The following is a 13,844-nucleotide window of genomic DNA, read 5'->3' on the forward strand; positions in this document are numbered from 1 at the left end:
TTATTTTTGGGACAGAGAGAGACAGAGCATGAACAGGGGAGGGTCAGAGAGAGAGGGAGACACAGAATCGGAAACAGGCTTCAGGCTCTGAGCCATTAGCCCAGAGCCTGACGCGGGGCTCGAACTCACGGACCGCGAGATCGTGACCTGATTGAAGTCGGACGCTTAACCGACTGTGCCACCCAGGCGCCCCAATTTGTCATATTTTATTGGAGGTCTAAAATCTTCCCCTTCCTTTCTTCCTTCCTTCCTTCCTTCCTTCCTTCCTTCCTTCCTTCCTTCCTTCCTTCCTTCCTTCCTTCCCTCCTTGTCGCCTTCTGTTTCTGTCTCTGTCTCTTTCTAAATAGGAAGATTATCAGCTTAGTGCAAAAATGATAGATTTCAGAGTCAGATTCCCTACCTTATTCCAGTCATGACACACAGAGAAAATGATACTATTTGTAGAGTATTCTGGGGTAAGGAACAGAAGTGGAGCAAACCGACTCTGAGAGAGCCCTCCACTTTGAGGCCATGGTGATCAGTGTCAAGGGCATTCAAGTTCTGAAATGTGCAGGGGCTGCCAAACTCTGAGCATCAACAAGGTCTGAATCCTATTTTGCTTGCCCTCAAGCAAGTTAATTTATCTCTAATCTCCATTTGTAAACATGGGGATAATAGTTCCAACTTCTTAGCACTTCTTTGAGAATCATAGGCACTAACATATTTGAAAGGGGAGCACCACATGTATACATAGTAGGTGCCAATAATGTCTGCTTCCCTCCTTCAAATCTCCCCCAACAAACCATATCTTGCAGGGTAGGTGCTCACACATTTCTTAAGCAAATAAGGGAACTGGACATCATTGTAATACAATAGGGGATAATTTGGAGTTAAGGGATCTTGTATACCAGGGAGCAGCATTAAGCAACTGGGCAGAGGAAAGGAGGAGACTAGGAAGTGAAATGGCTTTATCTCTGAGTTCAAGTGGTAGCGAGTGACTCTTGGCATTGGAAATCATTTGATGTGAAACCTTTGGAAGGAATAAAGTAGGCTGCAGGTGTCAGGGAAAAGTCTAGTGCCTTGTTTCTCAGTTGAAAGGGAATAACTGAAGTGGTTATTTAACTTTTCTAAGTTGTGCATTAGATTTATCTCTGTTCTGTTTAGCCTTTATCTCTGCATTATTCTGTTGCTACAGAGTAAACTGGCAACAGCTTCTCAAGTTTACTATCCTTCCCAGGGGCAGGGGACATTCCGCTATTTCTCACCTCTGATTTGGGGATACACAATTTTACAAATAAAATGGCAAATGCTAAGGCAAACAAGATCGCATCTGAATTTCACTAGGGTGTAAAAAACAGCGAAAGCGCTTTTAGAATGTTAAACCCAGATAATAATTTATAGGGCCTTTGTGTTTTCATTTTCCCCAGCTTCCTCTTTCTCCCTTTTGTTTGATTCACGTCTTTACCTAGCTCCTCCTTTTGGCTTTCTTGTTTTCTCATTAAAAAAAAAAAAAGAATGAATAAATAAATAAATAAATAAATGGACACAGAAACTCGAAGGACGCAAATTGGAAAGGAAGAGATGCAACAAGTCGGTTCTGTTTTCAGCTCCTACACCTGTGGGGAGTCGGGCAGCAGGTGAATCCGAGTTCAAGCGGCCTGTCAATCACTCTCACGAAGCAATACTCAATTCTTTGCAACCTTTCTCCACTCCTCCTACCCTCTCAGCTGTGATGAAATCCTGGAGCAGTCCTTGCCCTGGAGCCGCTTGTGCTTTTAATATCCCGGGGCTGGGCCGAGTTTAAAAAATAAACGAACACCGCAAACGGTGCAGGGGCCTTGCCGCGAAGCCCACGACGGTGGGTTTCCGCCGCAGGCCAGAGGCGGTGCGCTTCCACCAGCTCGCAGTCCAAAGAGGAAGCCCGAGAAGCTGCGCACGACTTGTTTGTTTGAAAACAGTTGGGCGCGTCGGCCTCTTCCGAGGGCCGCTGGAGGGTCTGCAGCGTTTCCCGGGGGAGCCGCGGGGTCGGGAATGCACCGAGCGGCTGGATTCCTCTCTGTGGCCTCCCACCCCGAGCCCCCGAGCCCCAACACTCCAGCCTGTTGCTTCGTCCCCACCCCCTCCGCTCCAGGTCGGCTTTTCCCGGCAACTCCAGTGTGACTTCCAAACTCCTGGGCCCCGGGCTCACCTCGGGATCTGCCTCCGCCTCCCGCCTGCTCCCCGAGGGCCTCAGGAAGTCGCCAGAGCCCCAGTCTTCGCCCGAGAAGTGCACTCCGGACCGCGGGCAGCGCTGCCGGCGGGGGGCCAGCCCGCGGCGATGAAGCCGTCCTGGCTGCAGTGTCGCAAAGTCACCGGCGCCGGGGGACTCGGGGGGCCCCTGCCCGGGTCCTCGCCGGCCCGGGGCGCGGGCACTGCCCGCAGGGCTTACTTGGCCCCCGGCCCGCGGGGCGCGCTCGGGGGTCGGGGCTGCCGAGCGCTGTCTTCGGCCGGCGGTGGCGGCGAGTACAAGACCCACTTCGCGGCCTCGGTGGCCGACCCCGAGAGGTTCTGGGGCAAAGCCGCCGAGCAGATCAGCTGGTACAAGCCCTGGACCAAAACGCTGGAGAACAGATACCCGCCTTCCACCAGTTGGTGAGTGCCTCCTTCGCCTAGCCAGAGCTCTCACGACTTTTGGGCGACAGGGCTTATCGTCCCTTTCTCTGGGAATCCGGCCTTGTGTCCGGACAGGAAATCAAGAGCGGAGACGTGTTCAGATCTTTTCATTCGAATCTCATTTAGTTCCAGAGTCAACTCTCCTCCCTTCTCTTGAGGAATTCGCTTACCCATTTTGAGCCGAGCTTCCTATAGACCAGAGATTTACCAATATGGCAGGACTCCACTTGGCATTGGAGATGTTCCACGGTCAAAAACAAGGGTCTGTCTCCACGGACAGCACTGTCTAGTGTAGGAGACAACCACGGAAACAAATAGGGAAGTACTGTCAAGTGCCCTATACTGCAGGGAGGAAGAGATTTGAGGAAAGACTTCAATAAAATCACACCTAAGTAGGGTCTGGAAGTATGGTTATATCTTCTCAAGGTCGGCAAAGATCTAATTATTAAGACCAGGAGGTGGCTGAAATTTGGCTGGTAACCGTGGTTGCAAATAATTGTGTTGACCGGAGAGGTGGTCAAGGGTTGGGAGGGGAAGGGATTTCTGTGTGTTGACCAGTAGATTGGGTTAGATCCATAGCCCTGTCGTGTATAGGGAGCTGTGATATGAGGTTCTCCAAAATTATGCACATATAGCCAGGTAGTGCTAGAAATCATGGTAGGAATACAATTTTTTTTTGTCTGCAGTTGAAATTATAAGTAGTTATACACATCAGTTTTGCATTACAACAAAACAGATACATTGTAGAATAAATGCCAGGCTTGCCGGAATAGTAAGGGTGAGGCACACAGCTATGAGAGCTCAGAGTTCTGGGTGTTCTTTAGGCTATGTGTGGTTGCTCTCATCTGCCAGCCATTAGGGAGAGTTGTTTCTTGTAAAAGTTTGAGAAACACTACAGTGGAGTTTCCCAAATTTCCAAATTCCCAGCAGTGAGTTGGGGGAATGACACAATCAGGTTTGCATTTGACAAATGTCTCCTTGTTGAGAGCAGGGGAGATGGAATGGAGAAAGGCCAAGCCCATCAGAGTCTGTTCTATATTGTCACTATGCCTGGTTCTCTCTTCAATGTTTGGAATATTTACATTGTTTTCCTTTAGAATCTGAACACATGTTCTCTTCTAGTTCAGTTGTTTCAGTGGTGTTCGACTAACCCTTTTTAACAGGGCCAACAGTGATTCAAGCACTGTGTGTATGCCCATGAGTAATATAAGACCCCTGCTTTTTGGGAGTCATGGTGACTAACCGCATGGTCTGTGGAGCCAGAATACTGGGTTTGAGCTCTGGCTCTCCCAGTTACTGGCAGTGTGTTCACAGCCAAGTTATTTAATCTCTGCTTCCATTTCTTTATATATAAATGTGGAAATAGTATGAGGATTAAGACTGAAGACCATGTCTTGGATGAAATAGACCTTATAAATGTTGGAGGAAGAGTAGCTAGCTATCTTTGCACTCTTAAACCACAATTATTTCAGGAGCAGAAAACCCTCTTTGTGTTTCTCAGATCAAAACAGAAATTAAATAACTTTCCTAAGAGTGTATTCTCAAAGGTCTGTGTCTGCATATCTGTCCTAAGGTGTGGTACTGAAATTATTTATGTGACCCTCCCCTCCCCTTAAAACCATGTGCAGAGAAGTTAGTTTTTCTAAGTAAAAACCAATGGGGGCCAGATGTAAGGCAGTGACAGTGGCAATGAAAGGGAAAGGACAGATTGTTAGAGGCTTGGTTGGGGTTGGCAAGGGCCTAGGTGAGTGCAGAGAATGCAGAAATCAAAAGTTCATCAAGTAGACATTTTAGACCTGGAGGTTTTCTTTCTGTTTTTTTTTTTTTTTCTTCTTCATCTTTAACTCCTCGCCTAAATTTTCTAAAATTGTGTGCATAAAATGTTTTTAATGAGAATTTTTGCCAAAAGGTCTTTGTATTTTTAAAACTTCAGTACATTGTAGGTCACTGATTTTTGATAATACTGTAGCTGAACTCTTCATCTTTGAGCTCTTGGAATTGGAATCGCATGGCCAAACCTGTTTACAGCAGCCCAAAAGATCAAAGTGAAAAAAGATAAGTCTTTGACTTTGTATTTATTTCAGAAGAGTGATTCAATCTTACTAAAAATTTTGGTTGGCAGAGCAGATTTGGGCAGGGAAATCGAGGTGGAAGATCACATATCTAATTTTAAACTTCATCAATAAGACTTTTCATTTTCAAGTAGAATCCATTACTGTGTTGGACACTTATTTGCAGACACTCCTCATTGGTTAACAGTTTTCTATAAAGCTAAATTCAAGGGCAGGAGGAATGTCTCTCTCTCTCTCTCTCTCTTTTTATCTTTATATCCCTAGGGTCTAGGGCAGAGCTGACATGAGTTTAAAAAATTATAGTAAAGTAACAGAATGCATAGATTTGCTGATTTTTGCTACTATATGTCTTTGGGAGATAGTAAGAGGATATAGGCACAATTTGATGTGAAAGAGATTTGCTTATTTTCTTCGAAGCTGGGGTCTTGGAAATGTGGATGTGGGTAGCCAAATCTTTAAGAAAACTGAGGAGTTCATAGGGTGCTGTAGCTAACTTCTAGATGGAGCTGACATACAGGGAGTCAAGATCTCTGATGCCCTTTGGCTTCTCTTTTTTCATTATAATCTTGTCTGTTTGTTTTTCATGAAAGTAAACTCCGCTCAGAATCTGCAGGCCTATCAGAAGCTCCAACACATAAATAGTAATGCATATTAGCTTTCACAGTGGCATAAACTACCCAATGGTAATTTACATATGCAGGAGTATAAACATGGGATAGAAATCTCTTTTTTTTGTCAAGTTAGCCAACATACAGTGTAGTCTTGGCTTCAGGAGTAGATTCCCATAATTCATCACTTATATATAACACCAAGTGCCCATCACCCATTGTCCCCATCCCCCACCGAACCTGCATGCCCATCAACCCTCAGTTTGTTGTCTGAATTTAAGAGTCTCTTATGGTTTGCCTCCCTCTCTGTTTGTATCTTATTTTTCCTTCCCTTCCCCCATGGTCTTCTGTTAAGTTTCTCAAATTCCAAGTATGAGTGAAAACATATGATATCTGTCTTTCTCTGACAGACTTATTTCACTTAGCATAATACCCTCCAGTTTCATCCACATTGTTGCAAATGGCAGATTTCATTCTTTCTCATTGCTGAGTAGTATTCCATTGTATGTATAAACCACATCTTCTTTATCCATTCATCAGTTGATGGACATTTGGGTTCTTTCCATAATTTGACTATTGTTGGTAGCACTGTTATAAACATTTGGGTATGCGTGTCCCTACAAATCAGCACTCCCATATCCTTTGGATAAATTCCTAGTAGTGCTATTGCTGGGTCATAGGGTAATTCTATTTTTAATTTTTTTAAGGAACCTCCACACTGTTTTCCAGAGCAGCCATACCAGTTTGCATTCCCACCAACAGTGCAAAAGTGTTCCTGTTTCTCCACATCCTTGCCAACATCTGTTGTTTCCTGAATTGTTAATTTTAGCCACTCTTAGCAGTGTGAGGTGGTATCTCAATGTGGTTTTGATTTGTATTTCAACATGGGATAGAAATCGTTAAGGGTGATAGACTGAAGGAACTTTCCACTGAAGTCAATAGCCCTGTAAAATATATTTCCTTTAAAAAATTTTTTTAATGTTTATTTTTGAAAGAGAGAGAGAGAAAGAGAGAGAGTGTTGGGGAGGGGCAGGGAGAGACGGAGGCACAGATTCCAAAGAGCCTGACTTGGACCCATGAGCCATGAGATCATGACCTGACCTGAAATCGGATGCTCAACTGACTGAACCACCCAGATGCCCCAATACACTTCTGGTACTGTAATCTCTACAATCTTTGGAAAATAAATCCCAGTTATATGTAGGTGCTTTAGGAAGTTGTGAAGAACCACCTTTTTCTCAGCTTGGTGGTTAATTCACATTGTTGACACCTGGTTTCTGCGGTGATGAAATATCTATTTCAGAGACTTTAGTGGAAAACTATAGCCAAAGGGGAAGCAATTAGAATTCCTAGTAGTTTCTCTAATCCTGAAACAACAAAATGGATGTTTGGTTAGTTTCTCCTCAAGAATTAGGCATCCTGCTGCCTATCCTGAAGTTGAAATCGAGCTGCCACTCTGTGATATAAAGATTAGGCAATCTACTTTTGCATTACACATTGTGGTTGACTCTTCTGTCTAGTTCATCAATTTATTCCTTTCTATGGAAGCATTACAATCCCATTTTTGTTTATTTTTATTTAAACAATGTTCCATGATAAGACTCTCATGTACTATTTGATTTAGAATTTAATATTTATTAACAGTGACTATAAGCTGAAAAGGAAAGACTCCAACTTAATGCAGATTATTAGAAAATGGTTTCAGGTTGGTTAACATTTCTATAATGGAGTATAGTTTTTTCAACATGCAAGATCTCACTTACTAGCTATGAGATAAAGGTTGTTTAATCCCTCCAAGTCTTAAAATGGTTCATAGAGTTAAAGATATCAATCATTAACTTACTGTGTGGATAATACAGAGAAAATTGTGGAAAAGGTAGTGAAGAAACTCACCACATAGTAGCAGGGGGGACATACATTGACTAAACTATCACAGAGCTATTTATTTAGAATTGCAGTACATACTATTCAGTACAATGGTTAGTGGTGGATTTAACATAGTCTTCTCTAGAAGGATCATGGGAGGAGTCTTGAGGAAATGATATTTAAACTGAGATTCCAATGAGTAGAGATTAGACATGAGAAGTGGGGAGGAACATTCCAGGCAAAGAACACAGTATATGCAAAGGCCATGAAGTATGCAGTAGCTCAGTAGATTGTAGAAACTGAAAGAAGACTAATGTAGCCGGGGCTTAAGGAATGATGGGGAAATTATCAAGAAATGGAAGAAAATAGCCATATGGTGAATGGCCTTGTGAGTCATGTTACGGATTTTTTGATTTTTTTTCCTGGTACATAATATATCATATAATGCATGACCAAAACATGAATTTCCTACTCTTCTTTCTGCACTGGAAAAAAACAGTTATGAGTTCAACTCCAGTTCTGCCACTTACCTTGGGCCAGCTTCAATACCCTTATTTATAAAATGAGAATGATTGTAGTATCAATTTTTTGGGATTATATGGGGTGGAGAGGGGCTTGTAAAGTGTCTGAGACTGTGCCTGACACACAATACTAGGTATGAATGTCTTTGGATTTGGGCAAGATATTCCCATAAGCTAATGTGGTCTGGGAGGTTTTCAGAGAAATGATAGCGTTTGAAAATAGGACTTAGGAAAAAACTTTTTGTGTGTGGGAAACAAACATGACAGGCATAGAGGTTAGAAAGAATCAAGTGTGCTTAGAGAATAATGTAGTAGAGCAGTTGGCTTGTAGAGGTTATTTTGGATTGTCCCCTTTATCCCCCTTATACATTCCAAGATCCACAGTGGATGCCTGAAACCATGGATAGAACTAAACACTTATATACTGTTTTTTCCTATGCATGCATACCTATCATAAAATTTAATTTATAAATTAGGCTCAGTAAGAGATTAACAGCAACTAATAAAATAGAATTATGATAACAATAGCTTGTAATAAACATTATGTGAAAGTGGTCTCTCTCTCTCAAAATATCTTATTGTACTGTACTCACCTTTCCTCTTGTGATGACGTGAGATGATAAAATGCCTACAGAATGAGATCAAGTGCAATGAATGACATAGGCACTGTGAGATCACATTAGGCCTGAGATTGACCTCAGGTAACTGAAACACCAGAAAGTGAAACCACAATTGGGCAGGGAAGGCGGGGCACTACTCACCTCAGATTCAGAAGGTAGTTTCAGGATGGTTTTAAAAATCTTGGAATAATAAGAAAAAGGGATTTGTATTTATGTCTTAGGCTACAAGTCACAATCTGACTGTAAACCTGAAGGTAGGTTTTGTTTGCCCCAGGTGCTGAGTTTTTGTTTATTTAGGTAGTTCTCAGTATTTAAACATTGGAAGATTTTATTTAAAATCTACATTTCTATTAACAATTCAAGTTTTGGTCTTCTTTTGGAAAAAAAAAGCTGAATATCCATCTGCAATGGGCAACACTTGGCTGGAACTGAGTAGCCCCTATGGAAGGCTAAATGAGACATCATGACTTCCTGGCAGAGGGATTCAGGGAAGGAAGGAATTTATGGTAACTGCAAGAATTTGAGTCAGATGTCCAACTGGAGCAACTGATTGTGAAGTGAAAGTTAATGGGTTGAAAACTGGGTGGAGCTTATGTAGAATTATAGATTTAACTATAAGTTAAAAAGATGTGAGAGTTAAAGCCTGTGAATGTTGAGTGGAGAGTGGGGTGGAGGGGGAGAGAGAGAGAGGAAGAGCAAAATACTAAGAAGTGAACTTTGGAGACAAGTAGAAGAAAGAAAAAAAAATACCCCGTAAGAATGAGACTTGGTCAAAGAAGTAAAAGGAAGAGCAGGATATTTTAGTGTCATGGAGCATGAGGGAGAGAAGAGATAAAAATAGGGGAAGTCAGTAGAGGTCAAGGGCTCTGGAGATGTTTTGAGGCTATTGAGGATTGAACAGGCAGTTTTGATTCAGAAACCCTCAGTGACTTTTCATAATGTGGTATCAATGTAGAGATGGAGGCCAAAGCGAGAATAGTGTGTTACAGAGTGAACCGATGGCAGAGGGGTTAGAGACAGGTACGGAGACCAGATGACTGTGTGTGGAGGTACCTGGGTTATGTAAGTTTCCTCATCATCTTTACTTTTCCTTCCTCCCCTTTTAGGAGAAACTTCTGTCTAATGGCAGAAGTGATGAAATCTGTGACATAGGAATGAAGGGAATTTTGCTTATTCTGAAACCCATTCCTCATCAGCAGCTCTCCCTGTTTTTGCAAGTTGAACTTTGTGTGGTTTCTTATCTTTTTTGTTTGTTTAGATACTAGAAGTTCATGGAAGAAACCCAATGGAAAAGCCTAAATGTTGAAATAAAGAGCTACTCAGGCAATCTGTATGTTCTTGTTATATACTGGAACAATTCTATTAAGCTAGATATCCCACATTTGATTGTGAGTTTGACAGGGAAGATACGGACAGTTGAAAAGGGGTGAAATAATTAAAATTTGTTGATTTGTTAAATTATTCTGGGGTTATTAGGCATCATGTAAGTAACTGGTTCAGAGGGAAAAAACCTTTTTTTATTCTTGTATTTGCAACTTTTCTGAGTTTGACTGTGTTTCAAAGGAAAACAAATAAGCAAAATATAATGTGGATTTTTATGTAACCGGGAGGTAATTTAATTTTGCTACTGAATCTTAGTACTTTGGCAGTCAACTGGTTAGCCACATTAAACTGTTTGGGAATTTTTTTTAAACTTATTAAGAGTCTGTGAAGTTTCCTTCATATTTATCAGATTTTATTAAAATGATATTTAATTCTGGTTTGAAGGTGAGAGGTTTACCTAAAAATGAAAAATCGGTCCCCTTTTGACAAACTCTAAATGAAATGAATTTATTCATAATATTGTGCACAGTACAGGCATATTTAAAATTTAAATTATCATTTTTTTTTATAAATACAAAAAATATTTTAAGAAGGTACATGGTCAGCATGAAAAATTGCCTGCTGGAAATATAGTCCTGCAGAGTAACCTCATCAAGAAAGACCAATTTTAAAAGATGGGCCTTATTTTATATTCTGAAGGTCAGCAGCTTGAGGCTGTGCCATATCTAATTTTCTCACTCCTCATGCTGCCGAGCCTTCAGGGCAGAAAGAAGTGAACTACAGGAACGCTGCAATTACAAAAGCAAGGATGGATTGCCTCACAAATGGCACAATCAATGAACAATGGAAATTCAATCGGCTGTGACCTGATCAAGTACCAGGTGTAGGGGAAAATCCAAAGGCTTAGCACCTCCTGGAAGGTGGCTTAGTCTTCCTTTGTTCATGCCTTATACTATTAGTTGAGGGGAAGAAATCCAGTGGTCGAAGTTATTTGCTTCTGTTGTTACCTCCGCTGCTGCTGTTGCTTCTGCTGCTTTTTAAAAAGAATTCCAGTTTGATAAGCAACAAGCAGCAACTCATTGCTTTCCATTGTGGTGTGACATTTGCAAGAGAAATATGTAGGAGGCTAATGAATCTTTGTGACAATATATATGAATCTAAGAACCTCTTTAAATTGTAGTTTTAGAAGCACATCTGAATGTGGAACTCAAATATTTTAGCTAAACCATGTAGATAGAGAATTTATTATGACAGATTCTGTGTGCTTGTGCTAGTATTGGGGCCAAATGAGGTAAAGGACAGTGCATGGAAAGGAGGGGTATTCTTCTTATGATATCTAGGAAAACTGAAGTTTAAGAATTTTAACTTGGAGGGGCACCAGGGTGGCTCAGTCAGGTAAACCTCTGACTCTTGGTTTCCACTCAGATCACAATCTTGTGGTTCGTGAGTTTGAGTCTTGCATCAGGCTCTGTACTCTCAGTGTGGAGTCCACTTGGAATTCTCTCTCCCTCTCTCTCTGCCCCTCTTCCACTCACTTGCTCTCTCTCAAAAATAAATAAATATACTTAAAAAAAAGAATTTTGAGTTTGAAATAGTCCAGTTGAAAGTCCTAGAATAGCTAACAACAACAACAATAATAATAATGATAAAAAGAAGCAGCACTTTCAGATTCTAAGCTAGAGAGCAGTAGAATTTAGTTTATGACTTTTAGGTAAATAGTGAATTTTACTGATTTAAAATATAAATTTTTCTAAGTGGAAGGGAAGCAATTAATTTCCATAGGTCTTTGACTTAAAAGCTGACTCTGGACAATAGGAATAACTTCTCCTTAGGTTTTGATATTAGAATAAAAACATTTCCCAAGTATAATCTTTCAAGACCTCTCTCCTAAGTGGATGCATTAGTTAGGTAAAAGAACTTTAGGAAGATTTAAAAAAAAAAAAAAGAATGTTCAGTATCTACCTTAGACATGACCAATATAGATATTTGTAAAAAAAAAAAAAAAAAAAAAAAGTTGGTATGATAGTAGTCAAAGGGATATAGCATCAGTATCATTGACTGTTTGCTAAATAATTGTAAGCAAAGCATTGGAGCTTAGAAAAGTCCATTTTTGTACAAATCTAACTTTGCTTTCTCTCCACAGTTTTTCTTATTTTTACAGGGTTGTATTGACTCTCAGCTGAGAGTTAAGTGCTTTTCTAAACCACAGATGCCCTGACTTTGCCTTCATCCCTACTCCCTGCCTTCATCAAGGCCAAATGAAGTTTGCCAGTTACCAATGGGAGTTTGTTAGACACCCGATTTTGGTGGGTAGGAGAAAAAAAAAGTCAAGGATCATTATTAGTGGAGAAAACAAATGATTCCTAGAGATTAGAATTTTGGTTCCAGTCTTTGAACAGTGCTTTGCCCAAAATAATTGTAAAATGGGAGAATTATAAAATTAGTCTGTGATGGTTATTATTAGTCAGTGGTATCTGTTTTCTACCTCAGACATGCAGGGGGATTGGATATCCCCCTATACCCAGGGTTATATGGTTAGCTTTGGCCAAGGCGGTGAGAAGAGGAAGGTGTGTCACTTCAGGGTGAAGCCTTTAGCTGTGAGTGCTTCAGTCTATAGTTCTCCGGTCTTCTCCACCATCGTGGAACATGTGTGTAATAGATGTAATCTGCATTGCTGAGCAAAAATCATTGATGTCAATGCTTTGGGGAGCCCACCCCGCAGTGAAGTCATATGAATAAGACATAGACATTTGTTTTTGCAAGTTACAGAGAGTTTGCAATTGTTACTGCAGTGCAATCTGTCCTGTCTTTTTGACTGAGAAGGAAATAATAGGAAATAATATTTCCTCAGCACAGAGCCCCACACGGGCCTCGAACTCATGAGCTGGGAGATCATGACCTGAGCTGAAGTCTGACGCTTAACGGACTGAGCCATCCAGGCACTCCTCAGTTTTTTATTCTCATTTAATGGGTGTGGGAATGAAGATATGGAGAGTTTAAGAAACTTGCCTAATCTTATAAATCTAGTAAGTAGCAGATATAGGATTTGAACCCAGGTAGTCTGAGCTTAGCATCTGTACTCTTTCTAAATACATTATAGTGTTTCTGTAATAAGAATCTCAATTAGGGGCGCCTGGGTGGCTCCATCAGTTAAGTGTCTAACTTTGGCTCAGGTAATGATCTCACTGTTTTTGAGTTCGAGCCCCCTGTGGGGCTCTGTGCTGACAGTTCAGAGCCTGGAGCCTGCTTCGGATTCTGTGCCTCCCTCTCTCTCTACCGCTCCCCCACTTGTGCTCTGTTGTCTGTCTCTCTCTCTCAAAAAATAAACATTAAAAAATTTTTTTAAAAAGCATCTCAATTAATTTTAGTTTTTCTTTCTTTTTTTATCCCTTCTCCAAGGAAACCACTAAAAGTAATTTAGAACATCTAGATCTAATTCCCAGAAACATTTGGAAAATATCCATATTATATATATGGAATAATATGTTGATACTCTTTGAAAAAAATAAACCATGTTTTATACGTAAAATATTTCAAATGTGTACCACAGTCTCAAAGTTGGGGGAAGAGAGGCTTTATATTAATTGTTACCTATCTTAGAAATTTTTCTTGGACTCTAGAAAGTAGTATTAATCTTCTCTCTAAAAAATGCTCTGTTGGTTTTCTGGCTTAAGGAAAATCTATAATGACCACATTATTCATTGCTTGCATTATGCTTTAATATTTTTATTAGAAGATAGGAACAGTCTAATTAATTCATCTAAGTATGAATATTTGAACTTTTTTTCCCTCCAACCTTTCAGTAAAAGAAAATACTTGACTTCTTGTATGTTTGTAATTATGGAACTTGTTGATTTTGTTTACTGCATTTATTACTGATTTACACATTCATTTACAGTATTCTTTCCTGTTTTTCTTTTGTTGCTTTCATCTTGATCCTAGTGTGCATGGACAGACCTTGATAAATGGCTTATGTTAAGTGCAGAGATGAGTTTCTCAGGAATCATACTGCATACAGCTTATATATATATAATATTATATATCATAGATTATCTGATTATATATGGTATATAATATTATATATCATCACATATACTCATATACATGATTATGTATGATGTATAATATTATATAGGATCATATATATGATTATGATATATATAATTTATATTATATATATTTTTAAAATATATATAATTTTTA

The 13,844-nt window shown here is 40.2% G+C and overlaps 1 protein-coding gene across 1 annotated transcript in view; it reads left to right on the plus strand.

Annotated features, from left to right (window-relative positions):
• Positions 1-1,802: 1,802 nt before the first annotated feature.
• The window catches only part of ACSS3 (acyl-CoA synthetase short chain family member 3), a 152,094-nt gene continuing 140,052 nt past the window's right edge, over positions 1,803-13,844 (plus strand). Inside the window, exon 1 of the mRNA XM_015063671.3 lies at positions 1,803-2,610. Within this exon, the coding sequence (XP_014919157.2) occupies positions 2,297-2,610 (314 nt within the window). The 5' untranslated portion in view covers positions 1,803-2,296. The remainder of the gene's footprint in view (positions 2,611-13,844) is intronic.

This window comes from Acinonyx jubatus, chromosome B4 (genome assembly GCF_027475565.1).
Source record: "Acinonyx jubatus isolate Ajub_Pintada_27869175 chromosome B4, VMU_Ajub_asm_v1.0, whole genome shotgun sequence".
Classification (NCBI taxonomy): domain Eukaryota; kingdom Metazoa; phylum Chordata; class Mammalia; order Carnivora; family Felidae; genus Acinonyx; species Acinonyx jubatus.